At 36.1% G+C, this 21,432-nt stretch overlaps 1 protein-coding gene across 1 annotated transcript in view; it reads right to left on the reverse strand.

Moving 5' to 3' along the window:
* The window catches only part of LOC150076565 (uncharacterized), a 308,265-nt gene that overhangs the window by 65,739 nt on the left and 221,094 nt on the right, over window positions 1-21,432 (reverse strand). The window contains exon 11 of the mRNA XM_090387038.1: window positions 608-710. Coding sequence (XP_090243164.1) covers window positions 608-710 — 103 coding nt within the window. The remainder of the gene's footprint in view (window positions 1-607; window positions 711-21,432) is intronic.

Consider the following 21,432-nt stretch of genomic DNA (forward strand, 5'->3'; position numbering starts at 1 on the left):
ACATCCTGTAACATCTGTAAAATCCTATGGTGTTGAAGCCAAAAATTAAAAATGTATTATCTTATGTTTAATAGTTAGCAGCGGATCTTAACCGAAAATGTGCATTATCTTGAAAATGGTTCATTTGCGGCCCAATGTTCACTGGGGCTTTTTTGCTTATTTTAGTTTGTACTTTTCACCTTTAAATTATTGACCGTCACTTTTGAAACACCCTGTATATCTATAATAAATTAAGGCAGTATCAAACTGTCTTCTTCATGATCATAATATCTATTAAATAATGATAGCTACTGTCAGTGTTACTGAAGATATTGCTTCAGGAACACACTGAGAGCAGCTTCTGATAATTTGGCTGGGCAAATAGGCAGCATTATAATGGATCTATATTTCAATTTGATATATGGGTCCATTTTACGAAGGCTCCAGTAAAAATCTTTTAGGCATTCATTTGATTAATAAAATAAAATGTTAAAAACTGTTGTCTTTGCATTTAAAAGTTGCCCATATATTACAGAGAATGATGGTCCCATCACTGTAATTAACTTATTTTCAGTTTTATTTTAAATTTATAAATGAAAGTATTCTTACGATACACCATAAAACTAACCGTAACTTCCATACTGGCACATTTCCATGCTCCTTTAGACGTTCTTGTACTCCTACATCGGGAATGTAGCCTGAGATGATGTCTCCACCCACCATTAAGACACCTGCAATATCATTATAATGACTTAGTTTCATTAAAATAAAATTTTAATATAGTTACAAGAATGTAAAGCATATTTCCATTTTCATGACATGGAAAGAACACAATGTATTGGTTTATTAGAGTGGAGATTTATACTATAAATGTTCATTATCAGTACACAGCATTAAGCAGATAATCAGAAACTCTGTAAAAGTAATATAGTCAAGACTTAAATCATTGATATCAATGAATCGAAATGATCCATTATTTGCAGAATTTTTTTACTCCTGTGTTTGAAAAAGAATAAAAAGTAATATACAGGTTAGTGCTTAGCATAATTTTTGGATATAGCCAAACTGTTTGACCTATAACCAGGCATTCAAGGTCTTTGAGACCCTACACATACTTCAATGATATTTTTCTCTTCATATACTTGGTCTACACAGCTGAAATTTCCAACAGGGAATTTCAGCTATGTAGTCTAAGTTTTGGGAGTTTCAGCCAACAGTAATCAAAGAAGTCTTTTCTTTGTTTCTCTACTGGGCCTTTTCAGTTTATTTCTGCTTAAACAAGTGGGAGGTGCTCTCAGTTCAGAAAGGAACTACTTCATATGCTGGATTTTTCCAGCATGTAATGTAAGGAATGTGCAAATGTATAGGTAATTGTAACTAATTCACTGAGCTAAGATGCCTACATTCAACAAAAGTAACAGTGTTTGTTGAATGGTACATGCATGTTTACACTGGGGAAAAAAAAAAGAAAAAAGATAACTGTTTTGTGTGTAAAACATAAAAAAAAGTGTGCATGCTCCTCACAATGAATTGTGTTTTGAAAGCTATATTGCTACAGCACCTTTCCTAGTTGCATATTTGATCTTATAACAAACTTTCAAGACAAAATCTTAATTCACAGCTGTGTTTTAAAAAATGAGTGTCTATATAATGAATATCAGATTAATCCATTGTTACCTTGTGCACAAAAGAAAAAAAATGCACGCTACTCATAACGGATTGTTTTTGAAATTTATATTGTTACAATTTTGTAACAATATAAATTTATTGCTCAATTTTTCTTCAAATTTATTAGGTATACATAATAAAAATGCACATTTTTTCAAATACATATCAAAGAAAGAAATATTTCTTTGATGTGTATTTGACTTACAAAAGTTCAAGGAAAATGTCATGTCTCAATCTGTTACCGTACAAATAGGAAACGTGCAGGATCAAGTATGAAATGCTGCTGTTAAATGTACTATTAGGAAGTCTGCATTTTTTTGTTCTGAGCTGAGAAAACAGTATAAATAAATACATTTTCTGTTTATTCTTTAGGATGACCATACAAGGTCAGAGGAGTTCACTAGTTGTGTGGGCTTCAGCCACAGAATCAAATGTATGTATGTATCTGAATTCTTGCATTTGACCACTCCGGTATGGAAGATTGATTTTTTTTACTTTACAACTGTAATGTGGGAAAATGTTGTTGAAACACCAGAATTACTCTCCAGCTCTATGGAAATGGATCTGGAGAGTAATTCCAAAAAATATACTTTGCTTCCTTAACCATGGTCAGTAAATAAATAAAAAATAAATACAAGTGAAAATGCAAATGCATTCAGGTTTCTAGCTTCTGTGCAATGTGAGAACTTCTAGTGTATCAAATGTCCCTAGTACCTAAACTTCACTTAGGCATTTCTCAGATTAACCTTGTTATTGTTTATTGCTCAAAAGCAGTAGTTTGTTTTATTTAGTTTTCTTTTGCCCCAATGAAATCGATGATGAAGCAGTCATCAATGAGGATTCGGACCTCATGAATGACATGAATAGATTCATCTGAAGATAAAAGTGACTTCTGTGGAGAACAGAACTTGGATATTTATATTGGGAAGTAAATGACTGTAGAGAGGAAAGCTACTCCTAGCAGTTATGTTTGAATACCTTGATATAACACTTACTTATTTTTCAGGTATGCTGATCAGATTGGCCAAACTTAGATGATTTGTGGAGTAAAAATGGGCTTTTGTTGAAAATTTTCATCCAAAGTTTCATTGAAGTTCTGTTTCCTTCTTTGGGCCATAAGATTTGACCGCATCCATGAGAGACACATTAAGAATCAAATGACTTGCATCTTTCCATGAATTTTTGAATGTTTTTGGAGTATCCAACTTTGGATGAACAGATAGCAGTGTTCAGAGGTGGATGTTCATTCCAATAATATTATTATTATTATCCATATGATGCAAGGAAGCCTGACGCTTATGCTGCACCAGGAAAAAAAAAAAGTTCCCGAGTAACCCTGAGAGAGAGAGAGAGAGAGAGAGAGAGAGAGAGAGAGTCAAAAGTAGAAGGGAATCACCAAGAAAGAGAAGAATGATGATATCCAGCTCAGGACCCTGGGTGTGCCAAGCCCATACTCACCAGATGTGAGCCCCTGGGGATAATATACTAAACAAGCTGGCAAAATATGGCTGGAAGATTTTTATATCATGTAATAGGAGGCTATATTACACACTGAACATGGAAGTTTGAGGGAAGACAACCTCCAATCTATCGTTTAAAAACTAATACTAATATGAAGTGCACCACAGTCTAATCAGTACCCTATACAGGTGCAGTAGTGTATCAAGTGTATCAGCACCAAGTTTTAGTAGATATGATTAAACATTAACGTTTAATTTGGTCAGGAAAGCAACACAAAGATTTTTAACATATTCTAAAAAGTTCAGCTTATAGTATAGAGTAATGTCAAGAAATCAGATAACAGATGTAAATGGGATGATGTTGCTCCTTAGATGATTTGTGGAGTAAATTTCTGAAGTTCTGGTTCATGGTGTAAGCCATTTTCTGCAGTAAAGAATTCCATTTGCTTTTTGTACAAAGAGTGAATACTCTTATTCACTCTTTGTACACATTCCTATTTTATCATTGCACTTTGCAGTTGTCAATCATGGGCATACTTTGGGAGTGGAATATAGGTAGGTATCTACAATTTCAGGTACATTTTTATTTAGCAAATAAGGCTTCACTTATGATGGAGCCCTGAAGGACTACCTCTTCCTGAATACAGGTTCAGAAAAGGATACTGCATTCTCTAACTTGATAATAATATGAATAGTAAGTAAGATAATATTAGCATTAGAAGTGCACGTGATGCAAGAAAGCAAGCTTATATAGCATCAGGCAAAAAAAGAAACCCCCCCCCCCTATTTCACCCATCCCCTCGCTCCAAATGTTTGTCAAATTCTGCCTTGAATCTATTTAAGCTATCAACTTCTACAATGACAGATGGAAGTTTGTTCCAGCAATCAACTACCCCCTGGCTAAAGGCAAACTTCCACACATCTATCCTACAACCGTCTTTCCTCAATTTGAATTTATGCCCTCTCAGGCGATTATTCTGAGCAAGAGGAAAAATCCCATCCGCATTGAGCATGCTCAAACCATTCAAGGCTATATACACCTCAATCAGATCACCTCGCAGGTGCCTAGTCTCCAGACACTGTAATTTGCAAAACTTAAGCCTTTCTTCATAAGAGCAACCCTTTGTTCCATTCACTAATCTTTTTGCCCTTCTCTGTACTCGTTCCAACAGCTCTACATCCTTTTTAAAATGAAGCCTAAAGACTTGTATACAGTACTCAAGGTGTGGCCTGACCATTGCCTTATACAAGGGAATAATCACCTCCTTATCCCTGCTGGAAAAATTCCTGTATATCATTGACAATACTCCATGAGCTACTCTTGCAGCCCATCTGCACTGCTCAGAGAACTTCATATCTGCCTGCACAACCACCCCCAAGTCCCTTTCATTCTCTACCACTGTCAGTGTAGTACCACAGAGTTGATACGTTGCTCTGGGGTTGCTGTTTCCCATGTGTAGTACTTTACATTTGTCAATGTTAAACTTCATTTGCCACCTCTCAGCCCATCTGCTCAACTTTTCTAGATCCTGTTGCAGCAGTGTAATGTCATTAACAACCCTGCCTTCGTATCTGCAAACTTGGACATTAAGCCTGATATACCATCATCAATATCATTTATAAATACAGAAAACAACAATGGACCCAACACTGAACCCTGAGGGACTCCACTAATAACATTAGTCCACGAAGAGCATTGTCCATTGATTACCACTCTGTCTTCTCCCACTCAACCATCCCTTTATCCATAAAAGCAATTTGCCTCTAATACCACACTGCTCCAATTTGTGCAGCAGTCTTCCATGTGCAACAGTATCAAAGGCCTTTCTAAGATCCAAATATATGATATCAAAGTTATTCTTTGCATCCAGTTCCTTTGTGACTACATCATAGTATCCAATCAAATTTGTCAGACAAGACTTCCCCTTAACAAACCCATGCTGTGTCCGAGCTATAACTGAAGTCTTTTCTAGATGATCCTGCAATGCTTCTTTAACCCAGTGCCTCCATCAATTTCCCTGGAACAGAAGTTAAAACTAACAGGTATATCTGTGTCTCCTTTTGATCCTCCTTTGTGGATTGGGGTCATATTTGCACATCTCCAGTCCATGGGTACCTCCCGAGTCCAGGGAAGCTCTCATAATTATGGCTAAGGGTTTGCTTACTTCCTTTGCCGCCTCCTTAAATATAACTGGATTGATTCCATCCACCCTAGGTGTCTTTCTTATGTTTATCTTCAACAATTTCTCCTCCACTTTATTCTCAGTTATTACACGATTATCTAGCTTACTGCCAGAGTTGAATACACCTCTGGCATTCCCCTCCCTAAATAACTCCTCATGTGTGAATGTAGATGCAAAATATTCATTTAGTTTGTTAGCTACCTGAGCAGGATCATTAACAGCTGAACCATCAATATCAAGTGAACCAATGTGATTCAACCCCTTCCTTCTAGAGTTTACACAAGTAAAGAACTCTTTGCATCCTTTGCCCAAGATTTCTTGTAATCTGCCTTCGCTTGCCTAACCTCCTTTGTAACATGGTTACAGATCAGCTTATATCTATCATAGGCTTCTGTGTCACATGTTAATTTATATGTATCCAATGCATTTTTCTTCTGTCACATGTCTAATTAGTTCATCTGATATGCATTTAGGCCTAAATCTTGAACAATATTTCTTCGTTGGTATGAAAAGCCTAGTAGCTTTCAAGATTAATTCTTTGAATGCTTCCCATTTTGAATTAGCTGTTGGTAACACCATCAGTTGGTCCCACCTTATAGAATTTAAATACTGCCTCAGACCACCGTAGTCACCTTCATGAAAGCAAAAACCCTTCCCTTTACCCTTTATGGTAGTTACCTCTTTGAGGAAATCCTACTTCAGCACACTGTGATCACTGCCACCTAGTGGTTCCTTTATCTGCAGATTCTTGATGCATGAAGAATCATTACTGATAATCAGATCAAAGGTATTACTCCCTCTAGTTGCCTCCCGAACATGATGCTATAGAAAACAATCATCCAATAAATCCACAAAAGCCTTGTTAGTGTGTGAGTGACCAACCACAAATTCCAGTCAATATCCGGGAAATTAAAATCCCCCATTATAAGACACTCTAATTTACTGGCCCACTCTATTTCTCTGCACAATTGCTCATTATATTCATCTGATTCATTAGGCCTATAACACACACCTACTCTCATTTTTCCTTTCCCAGTGCTTATGTCACACCAAACAGACTCAACATTGCATTGTCCACCAACATGAATTGGATGCACTTCCTTACATTTTGTGTTTCTTAACTAACAGCATAACCCCTCCTCCCTTCCTGTCCTGTCTATCCTTTCTGTACACATTGTACTCCCCAAATTCCAGTTCTGCACTGCTTATGTCTGTGTGACATGTCTCTGATATCCCAACAATATCTGCATTTGATGTCTTGACTAGCACTTCAAGCTCATCGAATTTATTAACTATACTCCTAGCATTTGCGTACGTGCTAGTATAAATGCACCTGTTTCTACTCTTAATTACCCTAACACAACCCATGTATTTACTTGTTCCACTATGACTCCTAGCAATCCTGGAAATCCCCTATTGCCTTGCTTTCCAGGCTACTGCTCAATTGCATTTATTATTATTATTATAAAATTTGATACTATAAGGTTATTATTATTATAAGGTTTGATAATAACATAAAGGAACAAACTGAAAAAGAACAGCTTCAGAATATATATGTGAAAATTTGATTGCAGCCTTTATTGGTGGAAAAAAACAAACAAACTATTTTCTAGTGTTATGACAGTGGAAGTGGGAGTTTGAAGAAACCGAGGGAGTTTTATGGAAATTTAAGATAAATTTAGAGGAGTTGGACATACGAGTTGGTATGATTTTCTCCCCCAAATGGTGCCATATAAACTCACTTACTAATACTATTTTGCCAGTGTTTCAAGAGCAAGCTATCAAAGATGAAGCAGGCAACTTCATCTCAATATCCAGTTTTTCCTTGTGTATTATAAGATGCATTGTGTCTTTTTTAGACAGTTGTGGTAGAAGGTACTGATATAGGGCATGCAGCAAGTTGGTTGTTCAAGTTTTTGTGAATTTAGGTGCATGAAGGAGTAAATCACTTATTTAGGGGGAACAGTCATTTCAGGGAGAAAACCCCCTTCTGAGTGTAATGAACATTTATTGGTGTTTATCAATTTTATTGCTTTTTTTTTTTTTTTTCTGTTATGAAATGTTGAGCTCTGCATTGTGTCTTTGTACTTCTTTTTTTACTTCCACTGCTGGCTTGCAAGGTGCTTCTTGCCAGTTGTATGTTTTAGAGACGAATCACGGTATGTTGAAGTTGGGCCCTTTTTCAAACTTCCACAAATCACAGTGCATGGCAAACATGCTGTATTTCTATGGTGTTAGCCTGGAGCCTAGTCCATGGGCACTAGATTCCAGTGAGGCCAACCTGGAGGATTCCAACATTACTTAAAAGTCATCATGCTGATGCAGAGGAGCATCAATGAGGAAAAGTAATTTTATTATCATGTCTAATTCCACTTGGCCAAACCACAGAGGATTCTGGTTATTTGTGCCACCGGTTAATTGGGACAGCCGCTTATTTGGAACAAATCTTAAAGAACAGAAACCAATCGAGAAAATAGCCAGGGTTTTCTTCACTTAATTGGGACAACATGCCATTTAATTGGGGCAGGAGACTGCAGCACACGACATTACCCCCCGATTGTCTCCGACCGGACCACACGGTCTGGTCGGAGACGATTGTAAGCCCATCATAAAGTGAAATAAGTAGGCACCAGGTAACATGACCACTGGTTAGTAGAATCAGCCACTTTATTGAAACAAATTCCAAAAAACCAATTCAAATCATTAAAATGCACTACGCTTTCATCATTATCATATGTATATGATAACGATGAAAGTGTAGTGCATATCATATCAATTTTGAATGCCTTTGTGATATTTTTCTAAAGCTCATTTCTGGAGGTCACAACCATAAAAACAATTTGCAGTTTTTACGGTTTATTGGGCTTTACTGTTAGTGCAATCTATTATAAAAGGGTAGTAAACTTGATCTTATGCATTTGTGATAACACCGATAGCTGGAATTCTGTTTTTACTTTATTACAATGAAACTCTTCAATCATACAAAAAACATAGATAAATTTTCAGAATCTTCTCTGCATTCCTATTTTTTTAAACTTCGTAAACCTGTTCTTCATATCTCACTTGCGTGTATCGTGTTAGTTGCAATTTGTGCATGCTGTATTCTTCTTTATTGATCGCTTCTCTTTTGTTTTAAATTTTACAGCCAAAAAAAAAGTCAATGAACAGAAATATCAATTGGTATGTACATATTACAGTATTAATTAAGCTATGTACATAAGCGTAAATTTATTTTTATTTTGCTAACCTGTGGAAAATATTCTTCCGATTTTCACATATTTAATTTTGTTAATTGGTAAGGTAATAAAGTGTAAATTTGTGCTTAATATCTTTACTTTTATAGCCTGTAGATAATATTCCTCCTGTTTTTGCTTATTAGAACTAAAATTCAATTCACAACATGATCACAATAATCAGCACTTAGTACATAGCGTATAGTGAATGCTTACTACATATCGTACGGTGAATGATATTTTGTAATGGAGAGTCCCTTGCAACGTGATCTGATCGTACAGTGCACCAATTGTAAAGCTGTGGTTCACTGTATTTTTAACTATTTATGTGAAACCTTGCATAACTGAGGCAGACCCTTAATCAAGCCAAAGTACACAAGTTCCAAATAACCAGAATCCACTGTATTTGTAAAAAGCTGAGCAGCAGTTCAGCTATTTGCTTTTTCAAGGTTAATTATTATTATTATCATCATCAGCCATATGGTGCAAGGAAGTCTGAGACTTATGCTGCACCAGCCAAAAAAAAAAAAAAAAAAAATTTCTGAGTTACCCTGAGAAAGAAAGAAACAGAGTCAGAAGTAGAAAGGAGTCACCAAGAAAAAGAAGAATGATGATGATGATGATATCCAGCTCAGGACCCTGGGTGTGCCAAGCCCATACTCACCAGACACGTGATCCCCTGGGGTTAATTATTGTTGTTGTAATTAGAGTTTTTGGCACAAGAACCTACTGAACCATATTGTGTCTGTTTGTGATTTACTTATGACTGAATCTTTTATATTAAGCTTTCAGAGATGGACTATGTATAAAAATAGTGCAAACACATCAGAAATGCATAGCTATATCTGAATAAATCAGAATATTGGTAAAATGGCATCGTTTTAAGATCTCATATTGTGAATATGAGATTCACAATATAACTTAAAACTTAGCTTTCAGAGATGGTCATATAGATTTATGCATTTCAAGTATTGAAACAGTTCTTCAAAATTTGCATTATTGCTAAGAGGGTTAATAAAGTTAAAGGTTCCTGGAAATTGGATAAAGAATAAAACTGGATTTCTGGATACTTGAGTACTGAGGGCATTCCATTAGGATATGTTTCATTGTTAGCTGGCTCTGACAAAAGGCCACTGAGGTGGGTTTTCTCCTATAAGTAAGAACAGATGGGCTGTATAAGAATGACCAATAGGGAGTCTTGCCAAAATGACTTCTTCTCGCCTGCTTTTCCTGAAACTAGAAGTCCACAGGTTCTTTTTTAATCTGAAATAGTTTATTATTGATTTGTGTTTGCCACAGTTCAGACCATTTAATCCTATATGCTGTTTGGTTGGTTGATATGATGTTTAATGGCACAAGGGCTGCTAAGGCCATATTGTGCCCGATTCTATTCAGTAGTGCAATTACCAGTTAAAATCTGTAAAATAATCCTGTCTGCTTTAAGAAATAAAAGAACTCAGCTAGATTTGCATTGTCTCCAATCAGATGTGGTAATGTCAAAGGTTCTTGCAGATGTGAAAGCAATTTGAAAATTTTGTTTCGATAATTATTATAATTATTGCAATTTATTAGAATATGCCTCACCGTAAGTGTAGTCTGACAAAATGTACAAATAGGCGGATCTTCCCCCTTGAGGAGATAAATATGGGTTAGATACGTATGCCCAATATGCGTCCTACCCAGGATCACCTCCTCTTGCCTATCTGATCGCATGCTTGAGGGCCACAACTTAGGTTCCTGTTTAAATTGAAGCAGTTTATTGGTACTGAGCCTGCCAGATTTGCAACCATTGCTCTTCACACGTTTTTTATGACTGATTTGTAGTCTGTGTATGGCACTTGGTAGTTAGGAGATCTTACATTGATTGGATGTTTAGCGGCTTGATCTGCTTATTCATTTCCTTTGATGCCTACATGGCCTGGTATCCAACAGAAACTGACTGATTGGTTTCCAGCTTGTAACGCAATGATCTGTAATCTAATTTGCTTCAAGACGGGGTGGATTGGTTTGGATGGGTTTTTCAACGATTTTATTGCACTCAGAGAATCAGAGTAGATCATAATTCACTTCCTGGACAGATTAATCACGTGATCCAGAGCTATTTTAATTGCCCACAGTTCAGCAGAATAGACGCTGCATTCCTTTGGAAGGGACACAGAAGTAGAAAAGATAGAAGAAACTGCCGCTGCACCCACTGTCGTACTTGTTTTCGAGCCATCGGTATATATTTGAAGACACCGAGAATTTTCTGCGACATGTGCAGCATGGAGTTTCCTGATGCTTCAAGGCTATGAAGATGGAGTGCTTTTTCCCCCATTGTTGGAATGAGAAGTCACAGACCGGTGTATAATCAGACCACGGAGGGTCATGATTGCTCATTTCCTGAAAGACATTACCCATGTCTAGATTCCAACATTGTGTTAACTGTAGCAGTCTTATCCCAATAGGCTTGTTTTCATTAGGTTTGTTTTGATAAAATGTGGTCCATTGGGGCTCAAATAAGTATGGCGAGATAGGATGAAAAGGCAGACTCCGTATTTTTGCTGCATGGTTGAGGATCAACATTTTCCTCCGAAGATGGAGTGGAGGTTCGTGTGTATCTATGTATAGACTCTGTACAGGGGATGTTCTGAATGCTCCTAAAGCAGTTCTTAGGGCACTGTGATGGATAGTGTCTAGCCGAGTTAGTGCACTTTTCCTGGCAGAGTCATAGATTGGAGCTCCGTAATCCAAACGAGATCGAATTAATACCCGATATAGCTGAAGCAGAGTGTATCGGTCAGCAACCCATGTCAATGAAGAGAGTACTCGGAGGATATTTAATTTTTTCAAGCAAATGGTTCTCAGATATGTGATGTGTTGTAAGAAGTTTAATTTATTGTCCAGGATTAGGCCAAGAAATCTGATACTATTGGAAAGAGGTATGGTGAAATTTTTAAGATGTAGTTCAGGTTCAGGGTGGATCTTACGTTTTTTACAGAAATGAATACAGTTAGATTTTTGTGCTGATAAGCGGTAGCCATTGCGAGACATCCACAGCTCAATTTTGTTAATTGAGATTTGAAGCTGTCTCTCAATAGAATTCATAGTTTTTCCTTGGCACGAAATCATGAGGTCATCTGCATAATGATATAATTCTACTGTGCTTGGAATATCATGGATGATATTGTTTATTCTTATTAAAAATAACATAGGACTCAAGATAGATCCTTGAGGGATCCCTCCTCCTGTATATGAATTCTAGAAAGAACATTTAGATGACTAACCTGAAAGGTTCTGCCCTGGAGAAAGCTCTGAATAAACAAAGGAAGCCTGCCTCCTTTGTTTATTCAGACCAAAGGTGTAAAGATCCCGAAGAATACCGAAACACCATGTTGTATCAAAGGCCTTTTCTAAATCGAAACTTACCATAACGAGGTGGTCATTTCTGACAAAAGCGTTTCTGATGTTTGATTCTGCTTTGGTCATCGTATCTGATGCAGATCTATTTTGCTGAAAGCCATACTGATTTTTATGCAAGATATTATGTGACTCAAGAAACCAGGTGAGGTGCTTTAGAACCATTTTCTCCAGTGTTTTTCGCAAACAACTAGTTAAGGAAATTGGACGATAATTTCCTGGATTAGAGAGGTCTTTTCTTGGTTTAGGGATGGCTAATACAAGTGAATGTTTCCAAGAGCGCGGATAAACATCTTCCTCAAAAATTCTGTCAAAAAATATTAAAAGAATTTGTAAAGCAGTATCATTCAAGTGTTTTAGCATAATATAAAATATACCATCAGGGCCAGCTGCACTATTGGGTGATCTGTTAAGAGCATCCGTTAACTCGGATATAGTAAAAGGCTGATTATATGGAAGAGACAGACCGGTGTTGAAATTTAACTTATACCTTTCTGCTACCACTTTAATTTGTTGGAATGAAGTATCATATGAATTTGCTGCTGAAATTTTTGCAAAGGCTTTAGCAAAAGCGTTTGCAATGTCTTTAGAGGAAGACAGTTCCTGTCCATTACAGATCAATATTGGAGAGGATGACAATGGATATTTGCCATTCCGATGTTGGATTTTCCTCCAGATTAATCTAGTATCAGTGTTTTTGGTGATAGTGGAAGTGAACTGAATCCAAGAATCTTTTTTGGCTTTCCTTCTTATTTGTCGTGCTTTAGCATTTAGTTTCTTGTAATTTATAAGGTTAATAATAGTGGGATGCTTGTGGAAAATATTCTAAGCTTTGTTCTTTTCTTTTTTTGCTCTATTACATTCATCATTCCACCAGTAGTTTTTGCACCTGCGTGGATGAGTCGACGACTGAGGAATAGCTTTGTCAGCTGCTGCTAGCATCCATTTAGTAATATGGTCATTAGCTTCATCTATTGACTGGTTCAGAATAAAGTTTTTATCTAAAACTGTACTTAAGGAAAATAAGGAAAATTTTTCCCAGTTTGCCTTTGTAAATTTCCATCTTCTGCGAGTTTCCGGATAGGTGGTGGGAGTGGTTTGGAATTTACAAGTAATTGGAATATGATCACTATTGTGGGGATTATCCAATACCGCCCAATGTATACTTGGGTACAGAGCGGGGGGGGAGCAGATAGACAGATCTACGGCTGAAGTATTTCCTGAGGGAAAATGAACATGAGTATGTGCACCGGTGTTCAGCAGAGTTAGATTTTGTTTGTCCAGTAAGGTTTCTATTAGCTGCCCTCTTTTATCCATATGGAGACTTCCCCATAATGGGTGGTGTCCATTAAAGTCACCCATCAAACAAAAAGGAGGTGGTATCTGGGCAAGGAGCTCATCAAAGTCTCTGAGTATATACGTTTGGTTTGGTGGAAGATAAATAGAAACAAGAGATAAAGATATTCTAATTTCTATTCTTACAGAAACAACTTCTAAATTAGTTTTTAAGGGGATTTGTCTGGACGGATTAGTAACGGATACCAAAACCGCTACACCTCCATGTGCTGCAGTTGCTGTATTCCTGTCACGCCTGTACAAAATATATTTCTTTATTGAGGGGATCACTTGTGGAGTTAAAAATGTTTCCTGTAAACAAATGCCTGCTGGATTGAAATCTCGGATTAGGTCATAAAGTTCATCTGTATTAGTACTTAGTCCTCGACAATTCCATTGTAAAATGCACTTCATTATTTAGTTTTAGTGGTAGGATGATCCGGTTGCCTTTTAGAGGCAGTAGGCTTATTGCGATCTATTTTAATTTTATCTTTTTTAGGAAAGGTAGGCTGTCCAGTGTCCATATCTTCTTCGGCATGAATTTCTAATATAGGTTCTTGTTGAATTTTGTCATCTGTATCCATTTCTGCAGTATTAATTTGGGTTTTAGTAGAAGATTCAGCATTTGTCATTCTGGTCTCACTTTGTGACTTGATGCCACTAGTGGTGGGGATGGAAATTGGGGTATTACAAGTCTGGTCTCTGTTGTTTTGCTTCAAGGATGGCTGAGGAACTGAAAGCTGAGCTCTAGCCCATTCAGAAAGTGATATGTTCGGTGGAACTGAGTCATTGATTTGTGTAGCAATTGAACGATATTTCTTTGTAACATCTGCATATGTACGTGCAGGAGTATCTTTCAGTATTTGTCGTCTCGCTTCCTGATAAGTCACTTTATTTTCAACTTTAAATTTCTGTATTTTTTTCCCAACTTTCCATAGCTCGCAATTTCTAGAATATGCAGGATGATCTTCCCTGCAGTTAGGGCAAACTGGGGAAGTAGCAGTACAGTCTGTTTGAGTGTGATCCTGGGATCCACATTTTGGGCATATTGTGTTTCCTCGACATGTTGCCTGAGAGTGTCCGAACTTCTGACACTTATAACACCATATTGGATTTGGAATGTACGGGCGGATATGGCAATTTAGATAACCAGCTTTTACAGTATTTGGCAAGTTTGGAGTATTAAATGTGAGAATTACACTGCGGGTTGGAATGAGATTGCCATCTCTACAAGTCAAAATTTTCTTAGCTTGTATGACCTTTTGGTCTTTAAGTTCTTGTACAAGCTCCTCTTCTGTTACATTCAATAGATCCCACTCAGAGATAACACCTTTGGAACTATTTAGGGTTGAGTGGGAAGATATTTTAACAGGGATACCACCAAATGTTGTAATCTTTAACAACAATTCTGAATGTTTTGACTGTGTAGTTTCCACAAGCAAATCCCCTGACTGCAACCTTTTGACCATTTTAGGTGATCCAGCAGCATTTTCTAGAAATCTCTGTATAATAAATGGAGAGAGAGTTTGCTCACTGGTTGACTAGTTAAGGAATGGTTAATCAGGAAAGTTGGATACTCAGGTTGATGATTATCTATTTTTAAGTGCTTATGTTGCGCACTACCTTCATCAGAGTTATACCAATCTATGGTATTTGAGCTTGAAGGCTCTAAGGCTGGATAATTTTCTTTATCCATGTCGGCTCCTTTTCGCTCTGGGGGATTAGCTTTTCCACCCAGGTTACCGGCCCTGCCACGGGGAGGCAGGAGCAGTGCCACTTGTGGCCAAGCATAGGAGTTAGTATGGCTAGTATATACAATAAAGAAAAAGGTACTTTCCTTTTTCTGGCTCTCTTTCTATACTTTTAAAAAGTAGAGCTAATCAACAGAAAGACTTATGAACGAAATGAAACAAGGAAAAACTCAGTCGCTTTAGAAAATCGCTATAGGAATTGCAGTACTATTTAGCACAGAAAATCGCTTGGCCTCAAGAATTGCTTGGCACCCGGGGCCACATGCTGTTTTAATAGTGGATTTATAATCAGTGAGTGTGTGGGACTTTCAAATGGCAGAATGATCCACTGTCAGGATGTTTAGCAGCATGATTTGCACGTTCATTACCTAGGATGCGAACATGACCACGGATCCAGCAGAAGGTGACCATCTCGTTGGATGTTTCATATTGATATAAACGAGATCAGATGTTTTCAGAATTGGATGTTGGGGAGAAGTAACAGACTCGATGGCGGTTACTGCACTTAAGGAGTCAGCGTATATCAGAGCTTGCTTATATTATCTAGGGCTAACTCAGGCCCGGCCTTCTCCATAAAGGGGCTCGGGTTCAAGTAATTTTTTGGGGTCCCAAAAAATATCTCAACGATTAAAAAGCTTAACATTTTTTTCACAAAAAAAATAAATAAATAATAAAATAATAATAATAATAAAAAAAAATAAATAAAAAATAAAGAAAATAAAATAAAAAATAAACAAACAAATTTTATTCAAGGAGACTCATCCTCTGTTTGGCTTTGTCCAATAGTTTTTGAAGAACTGCCAACATTCAATAGACGTCAATATTAAATAAACACTTTATCATGCTTTTGTTACCAATTTTAATAATCACAACCAATACATAACAAAAAAAAATTCATAGATATATTAATATCATAAATGCATATAACACATTGTAATTATAAATACATAAGAAATGTCTTATTCAATAATTAAGGTTTACTTAACATTTTTAAACACTGTATATGACTTTTTTTTATTGCCATATCATTAATAATCAATCTTTAACGTCTTTCTTGATACTAAATATAGCAAGTGCATTTAATCGTTCTGCAGACATTGTTGAACGAAGGTAATTTTTAATTAGCTTTAATTTGCTAAAAACATTCTGCACTTGCTATAGTCATAGACAATGTAAAGAAAATTCTTAGTACAATTAATACATTCGGAAAAAAGTTCATTGTAATTGTTATTTAGTATATATTTCAATATATCCTGCGCATAATTTATATCTTTTTCGTTCAAAATCAATTCTTTTAATGAAATAATTTCTTGAATTAGATCTTCATCTACATCTTTTTTATAAAATGTTACAAAATCCCATGATTGTTTTTCTAATTTTTTTATATCTGTTATTAATTTAAAAATAGAAATTATTTTAGGTATCTTTTTGAATCTTTCTTCTATTTGCGCAATAACAGTATCAATTACAATATCGAAAAAAATTGTACCTAAATTCTTCCACAGGATCTTTTGATACTTCATCTTCTGCCAATTCAGAAAATAATGTTTTCTTTTTTCTAACTTGTGTCTCGGGAAAACTCTGAAATACTCATGCTACATTCTATATTCTCCGCTTCATTTAAAAATTCGTCAAATTGTGATTTTAAATTTAGTATTTCGTTTTTAATTTTATTTATTAAATTGAAAGCTGAAGCAAAGATAATTGTTTTTGTTTGCAATAATTTGTTAATATTATTAATTTTAGACAATATTGAAAACCATACTGTTAAACGTAATATGAATGGCATTGTTTGCAATGAATTTAATAAACTTTGAGCTTCGGATACTACTGCATTATCATTACTAGTGTCAATAAGTTCTTCAAGGGCACTACAAGTTGGTTCAAATTGTTTATACACAGCTTTAACTGAATCTATTTTGGCTTCCCAACAAGTATCACACAATGGTTTTAGTGTAATATTTAAATGCTTTTCCATAATTTCCCACCTTTTTGTAGATGCAGAAAAAAAAAAGTATAAACGTTGCAATATTCCAAAACAATTTATACAGTATATACTGCTGGAAGCAGCATCACAAATTAACAAATTAAAAGAATGTGATAAACAAGGCACAAATTGCATGATGATTTAAATTAATTATTCTGGACTGTACACCTTTATATTTACTCTTCATATTGCTCCCATTGTCATACACTTACCCTTTACAATTCATAATATCTAAATTAAGCTCTGTTAATTTTTTCAAAAGCATGTTTGCTAATCCCTCATCAGTTGTATCGGATACTTCAATAAACCTTAGAAATGATTCATTAATGATTAGTTTCTTGTCTGTAAAATTTATGTATATAATTATTATTGATGTCTGTTCTGTGTGGGAAATATTGGGTACAATCCATTTGGATGCTATAATACGTAGAGGATTTTATGTCGGCTTTAATTTTTAATTAATCACTTCATTACTTAAAGCCACAATATATTCCTCCTGTGATCTATGTGCCAAATGATGTACAATTCTTTTCTTCGCATTTTTAATTCTATTTATATGCTCCATTAATAAAAGGTCATATTTGCTTAACAATTCGATTAGACTTAAATTTACATTATTTGGCGCTTCAATTTTTTCCCGAGTCCCTCTTAACAGAAGATTATTATTAGATAAGAATAAAATCACATCTACAATTCTTCGGAATAGTAATCTAAGACGTTCTGTTTCTTTATTTACATTAAATTTGAATATACAATTCAAATTTATCAATAGTGGAATTTAAATTAAGTTGTTTTAATAATTCTAGCCAAGCAATAAAAGAATTAATGTGACAAACAGAAAGCTCATGATCTCTAATTCCCAACATCAATTTTCTCCAATTATTAAAACCATCTATAAACTGTGTATATTTATCTCTATTTTTAGAAAATAATATGCAGCAAAAACAATATACTGAATCTTGAGATTTTGAATAAACTAACCAGCTGTGATGCTGTTTTTCACCATTTGGCATAGCTTTAAAATAATAAGAAAAAGAGAAAGATCTACCATCAGCATTTTTAGGGAAAGTGTGTTGATCTTATTGCTTAGATCCAGTTTTGGCACATAATAATGTAAATGTATCATTAATATCTGGCCATAAACCTGGATCGCTTATATTCACTGGATCACTGTTGCTGTTATCTTGGTGTATTGTTTCATCAAATTGTATTTCAGCATGACTTGCCATTTCTTCTATATGAAGATTTATTTCTTTAGACAATTCAATTTTTTCTCCCACAATTTCAACATTTTGGTTGTCGATTTGAATAATTCCTTCCTTACTTGCCGTTTCATTTATATTTTTTTTCCCACAATTTCTGCATTCTGATTGTCAACTTGCATAGTTCCTTCTTGTTGGTTTTGTTCTTCATTTGCCTGAAGTCGTCCCGAACTTGTTTCATTATATTTATTATTATTCTAAGCCATATGGTGCAAGGAAGCCTGAGGCTTATGCTGCACCAGCAAAAAAAAAATTCGGAATTATCCTGAGAGAGAGAGAGAGAGAGAGAGAGAGAGAGAGAGAGAGAGAGAGAGAGAGAGAGAGAGAGAGAGAGAGAGAGAGAGAGAGAGAAAATCACCAAGAACCAGCTCAGGACCCTGTGTGTGCCAAGCCCATACTCACCAGATGTGAGCCCCTATGAGATTTATTTTGCAGCCATGAAAATAATTCTGGTTGTGACTTTTTGAATTTATTTATTTTTCTCTTTCTCTTCAGAAAATTCTTTTCTGACTCCCAGAGAGATATTTTCTTCACATCGACATTATGAGTACTAAAATTTAGTAAGTAAATATACGCATATAATAAAATTACATTGAAATTATATTATTAAACTGCGAAGTCAATTTTGGAATTTCTTAAACTTCTTTTGATAGAGCTTCATTGGCAGCGCATTATATTTTGCATTGAAAAGCACTGCTTTTTATCCATGGTTAATTTGAAAAATAATTATAAAATTTTACTGAACTAAATAACAAAATACTAATGAAAAACAAAGTAATACTGAATATTAGAACAAATCTAAAATCACATTTAGAGACTTTCAGCATGGCTTACTTCAGTTAAGTTTATAAAATGAAATTAATTTTAACCAATTAACTTCCTTAAAAATTTTAACTTTCTCTCTCTATCTCTCTCTTTTTTTTTTCCTTTTTCTGGGGCCCATGTACAGTCCGGGGCCCGAATGCCTTGCACCCTCTGCATCCCCCCCTGTGGCCAGCCCCGGGCTAACTTTATTGTATAGAATTCTGTGGTTTCCATATTTGCTACTTCTCTCTTCAAGCAAAGATGTCTTATCCTGGCACCAACTCCTCCACATACCATCCAACAACCAGATCCCGGTCACTTATAAAGTTCCAGCCTGCTTCTCTGAGTCATCACTTGATGTGTTCCTATTCTCTTCTCTTCTTGCTGACCTGGATACTTCCTTCTCATTCAGGTGGGATTTAAGTGCAAACTCGGACCATCTCTCTTGAGTAGGATCTACTGTTGATGATAAGCTCTCTGCTGTGGGATTTTTATGATGTCATGCTAACCGCTTCTGAGGTTAGGATTGATACTTACCAGGTGGCACTCCCATGACTTTCTACCACTGCAGCCAGTCCCCTTCCCCACTCTTCCCTGTTTCCATGCTGGCCCCCTTCTCCGTGCCTTGCTCTTTTTCTATTTTTTTTCACTACTTTATATCCCACCTTTCTTCACTATTTCCTTACTCACTTCTTCCAAACTCTTTTCTTTTTTGGTCTCTGTCAGGAAGCTCAGGCGACCCTGGCAGAGGCCAGCCAGCCAGCTAGAGTATTATGGGCAGCCTTGCTCACCTCACAGTGGTGGTGGCAGGCAACGTGGGGTTCCACTAGGGGCCCTATGGACAAGCAGCCAGAGAAACAACAGAACATAACACCATTCTGACACAAACCAGACACTACACAAAGAACCATGGCACAGATGTGGGGAACCACTGGTGGCACCTTCCACAAAACACTATGCCACTTCATAATTCTGTGGTATAGCTACTGCATTCAGTAGAAAGAGATACAGATATTGAGAAGGTAGAAGAAATTGTTGCAGCACCTACAGCTTCGTCTATTTTTGAGCCTTCAATGTAAATAAGTAGTTTCACTGAGTTTTCTAAGATGTGGGTTTCATCTAGCTGTTGAAAGTTGTTTGGCAGGGAGCCTTTTCTCCATCTCAGAAAGAAATTATCACAAAGAGGTGAGAATTGTATCCATGGAAATTCAAGAAGCAACACCTTTGAGGATATGTTGGAAGTTAATGTTCCAATTGATCATGAGCTCTTGCAATCAAAGACCAGCAGAACGGTTTTCATTAGGTTTATGATGGTATAGCATTACACATTGAGGATCAAACAAGTATTCCAAGCTGGGATGAGATGGAATACTTTTAATTTTTGCACCTTAGTTACACAGTAAGTATTTTTGTCTGAGGTACATTGAGGGCTCATTTGTTTCAATATACAGGGTGTGGACCGGAGAATGTTCTGAAGGTTCCCATGGCTATCCTTAGGGCACTATACTGAATTGTATTTAGATGCAACAAGGAACTGCAGAGTCAGACAGGTAATCCATAATCTAAGAGGGACCAAATAAAGTTCTATGGAGATGCACACAGGAGTAAGTGGAGACAGCTTTTAAGATGTTCAATTTCTTTAGACAGGCTGTTCTAAGGTAGGCTATATGATTGGAAAAATTAAGTTTATTGTCTAGATATATATCCGATAAACGAAAATTGTTGGTAAGAGGAATCAGGTTATTTTTTAAGTATATTTGATGAACTGGGTGTAATTTGCATATTTGCATAGTTAGTACACTAGACTCAACCTATTCTTATAACTGTTTAGGAGGCTTCTGCATAAGCTAGTGTATAACCTTGTTACCTCTACTCTGCCAGATAGTGATTGGAGGGAGTAAGAGTAGTGTGTATGCAGGGGGCATTGTCGAGGCCACGTTATGTCAAGGATCTGAATATATTCTTACCATGTGTAGACCATATCCAAAAATTTCATTACTTCATACAGCACGTCCCTCCCACCTTTTCTTACTATTGAATACCCCATGAATTATCAAACTAATAGAGTAAGCTTATTTGCAAAAAGATCTAAACTTCCCAAACACTTCCTAGTTCATTTCACAAAAATTCTAATCTCAACGATATCCATTTACACTTGCAATCTGCCAAACCCCATGTACTTTTTCTAACATAATCTCAGTTATCAGCTGATTCAAATACTGCTCATTTCAGTTGTCCAAATTATTCGCTGTATGATTCCTTTCTCCTCAAATGTGGTACTTGTGTATATGTCCATTTCGATATTCCATGTCAGAGACTTGGTAATTTGGAATCTCCTCTTTTTGATCTTCTCTGGCTTAAAAGCTCTCTA

Source organism: Mastigoproctus giganteus, chromosome 13, assembly GCF_048544385.1.
Source record: "Mastigoproctus giganteus isolate SK-2022 chromosome 13, ASM4854438v1, whole genome shotgun sequence".
Taxonomy (NCBI): Eukaryota; Metazoa; Arthropoda; class Arachnida; order Uropygi; family Thelyphonidae; genus Mastigoproctus; species Mastigoproctus giganteus.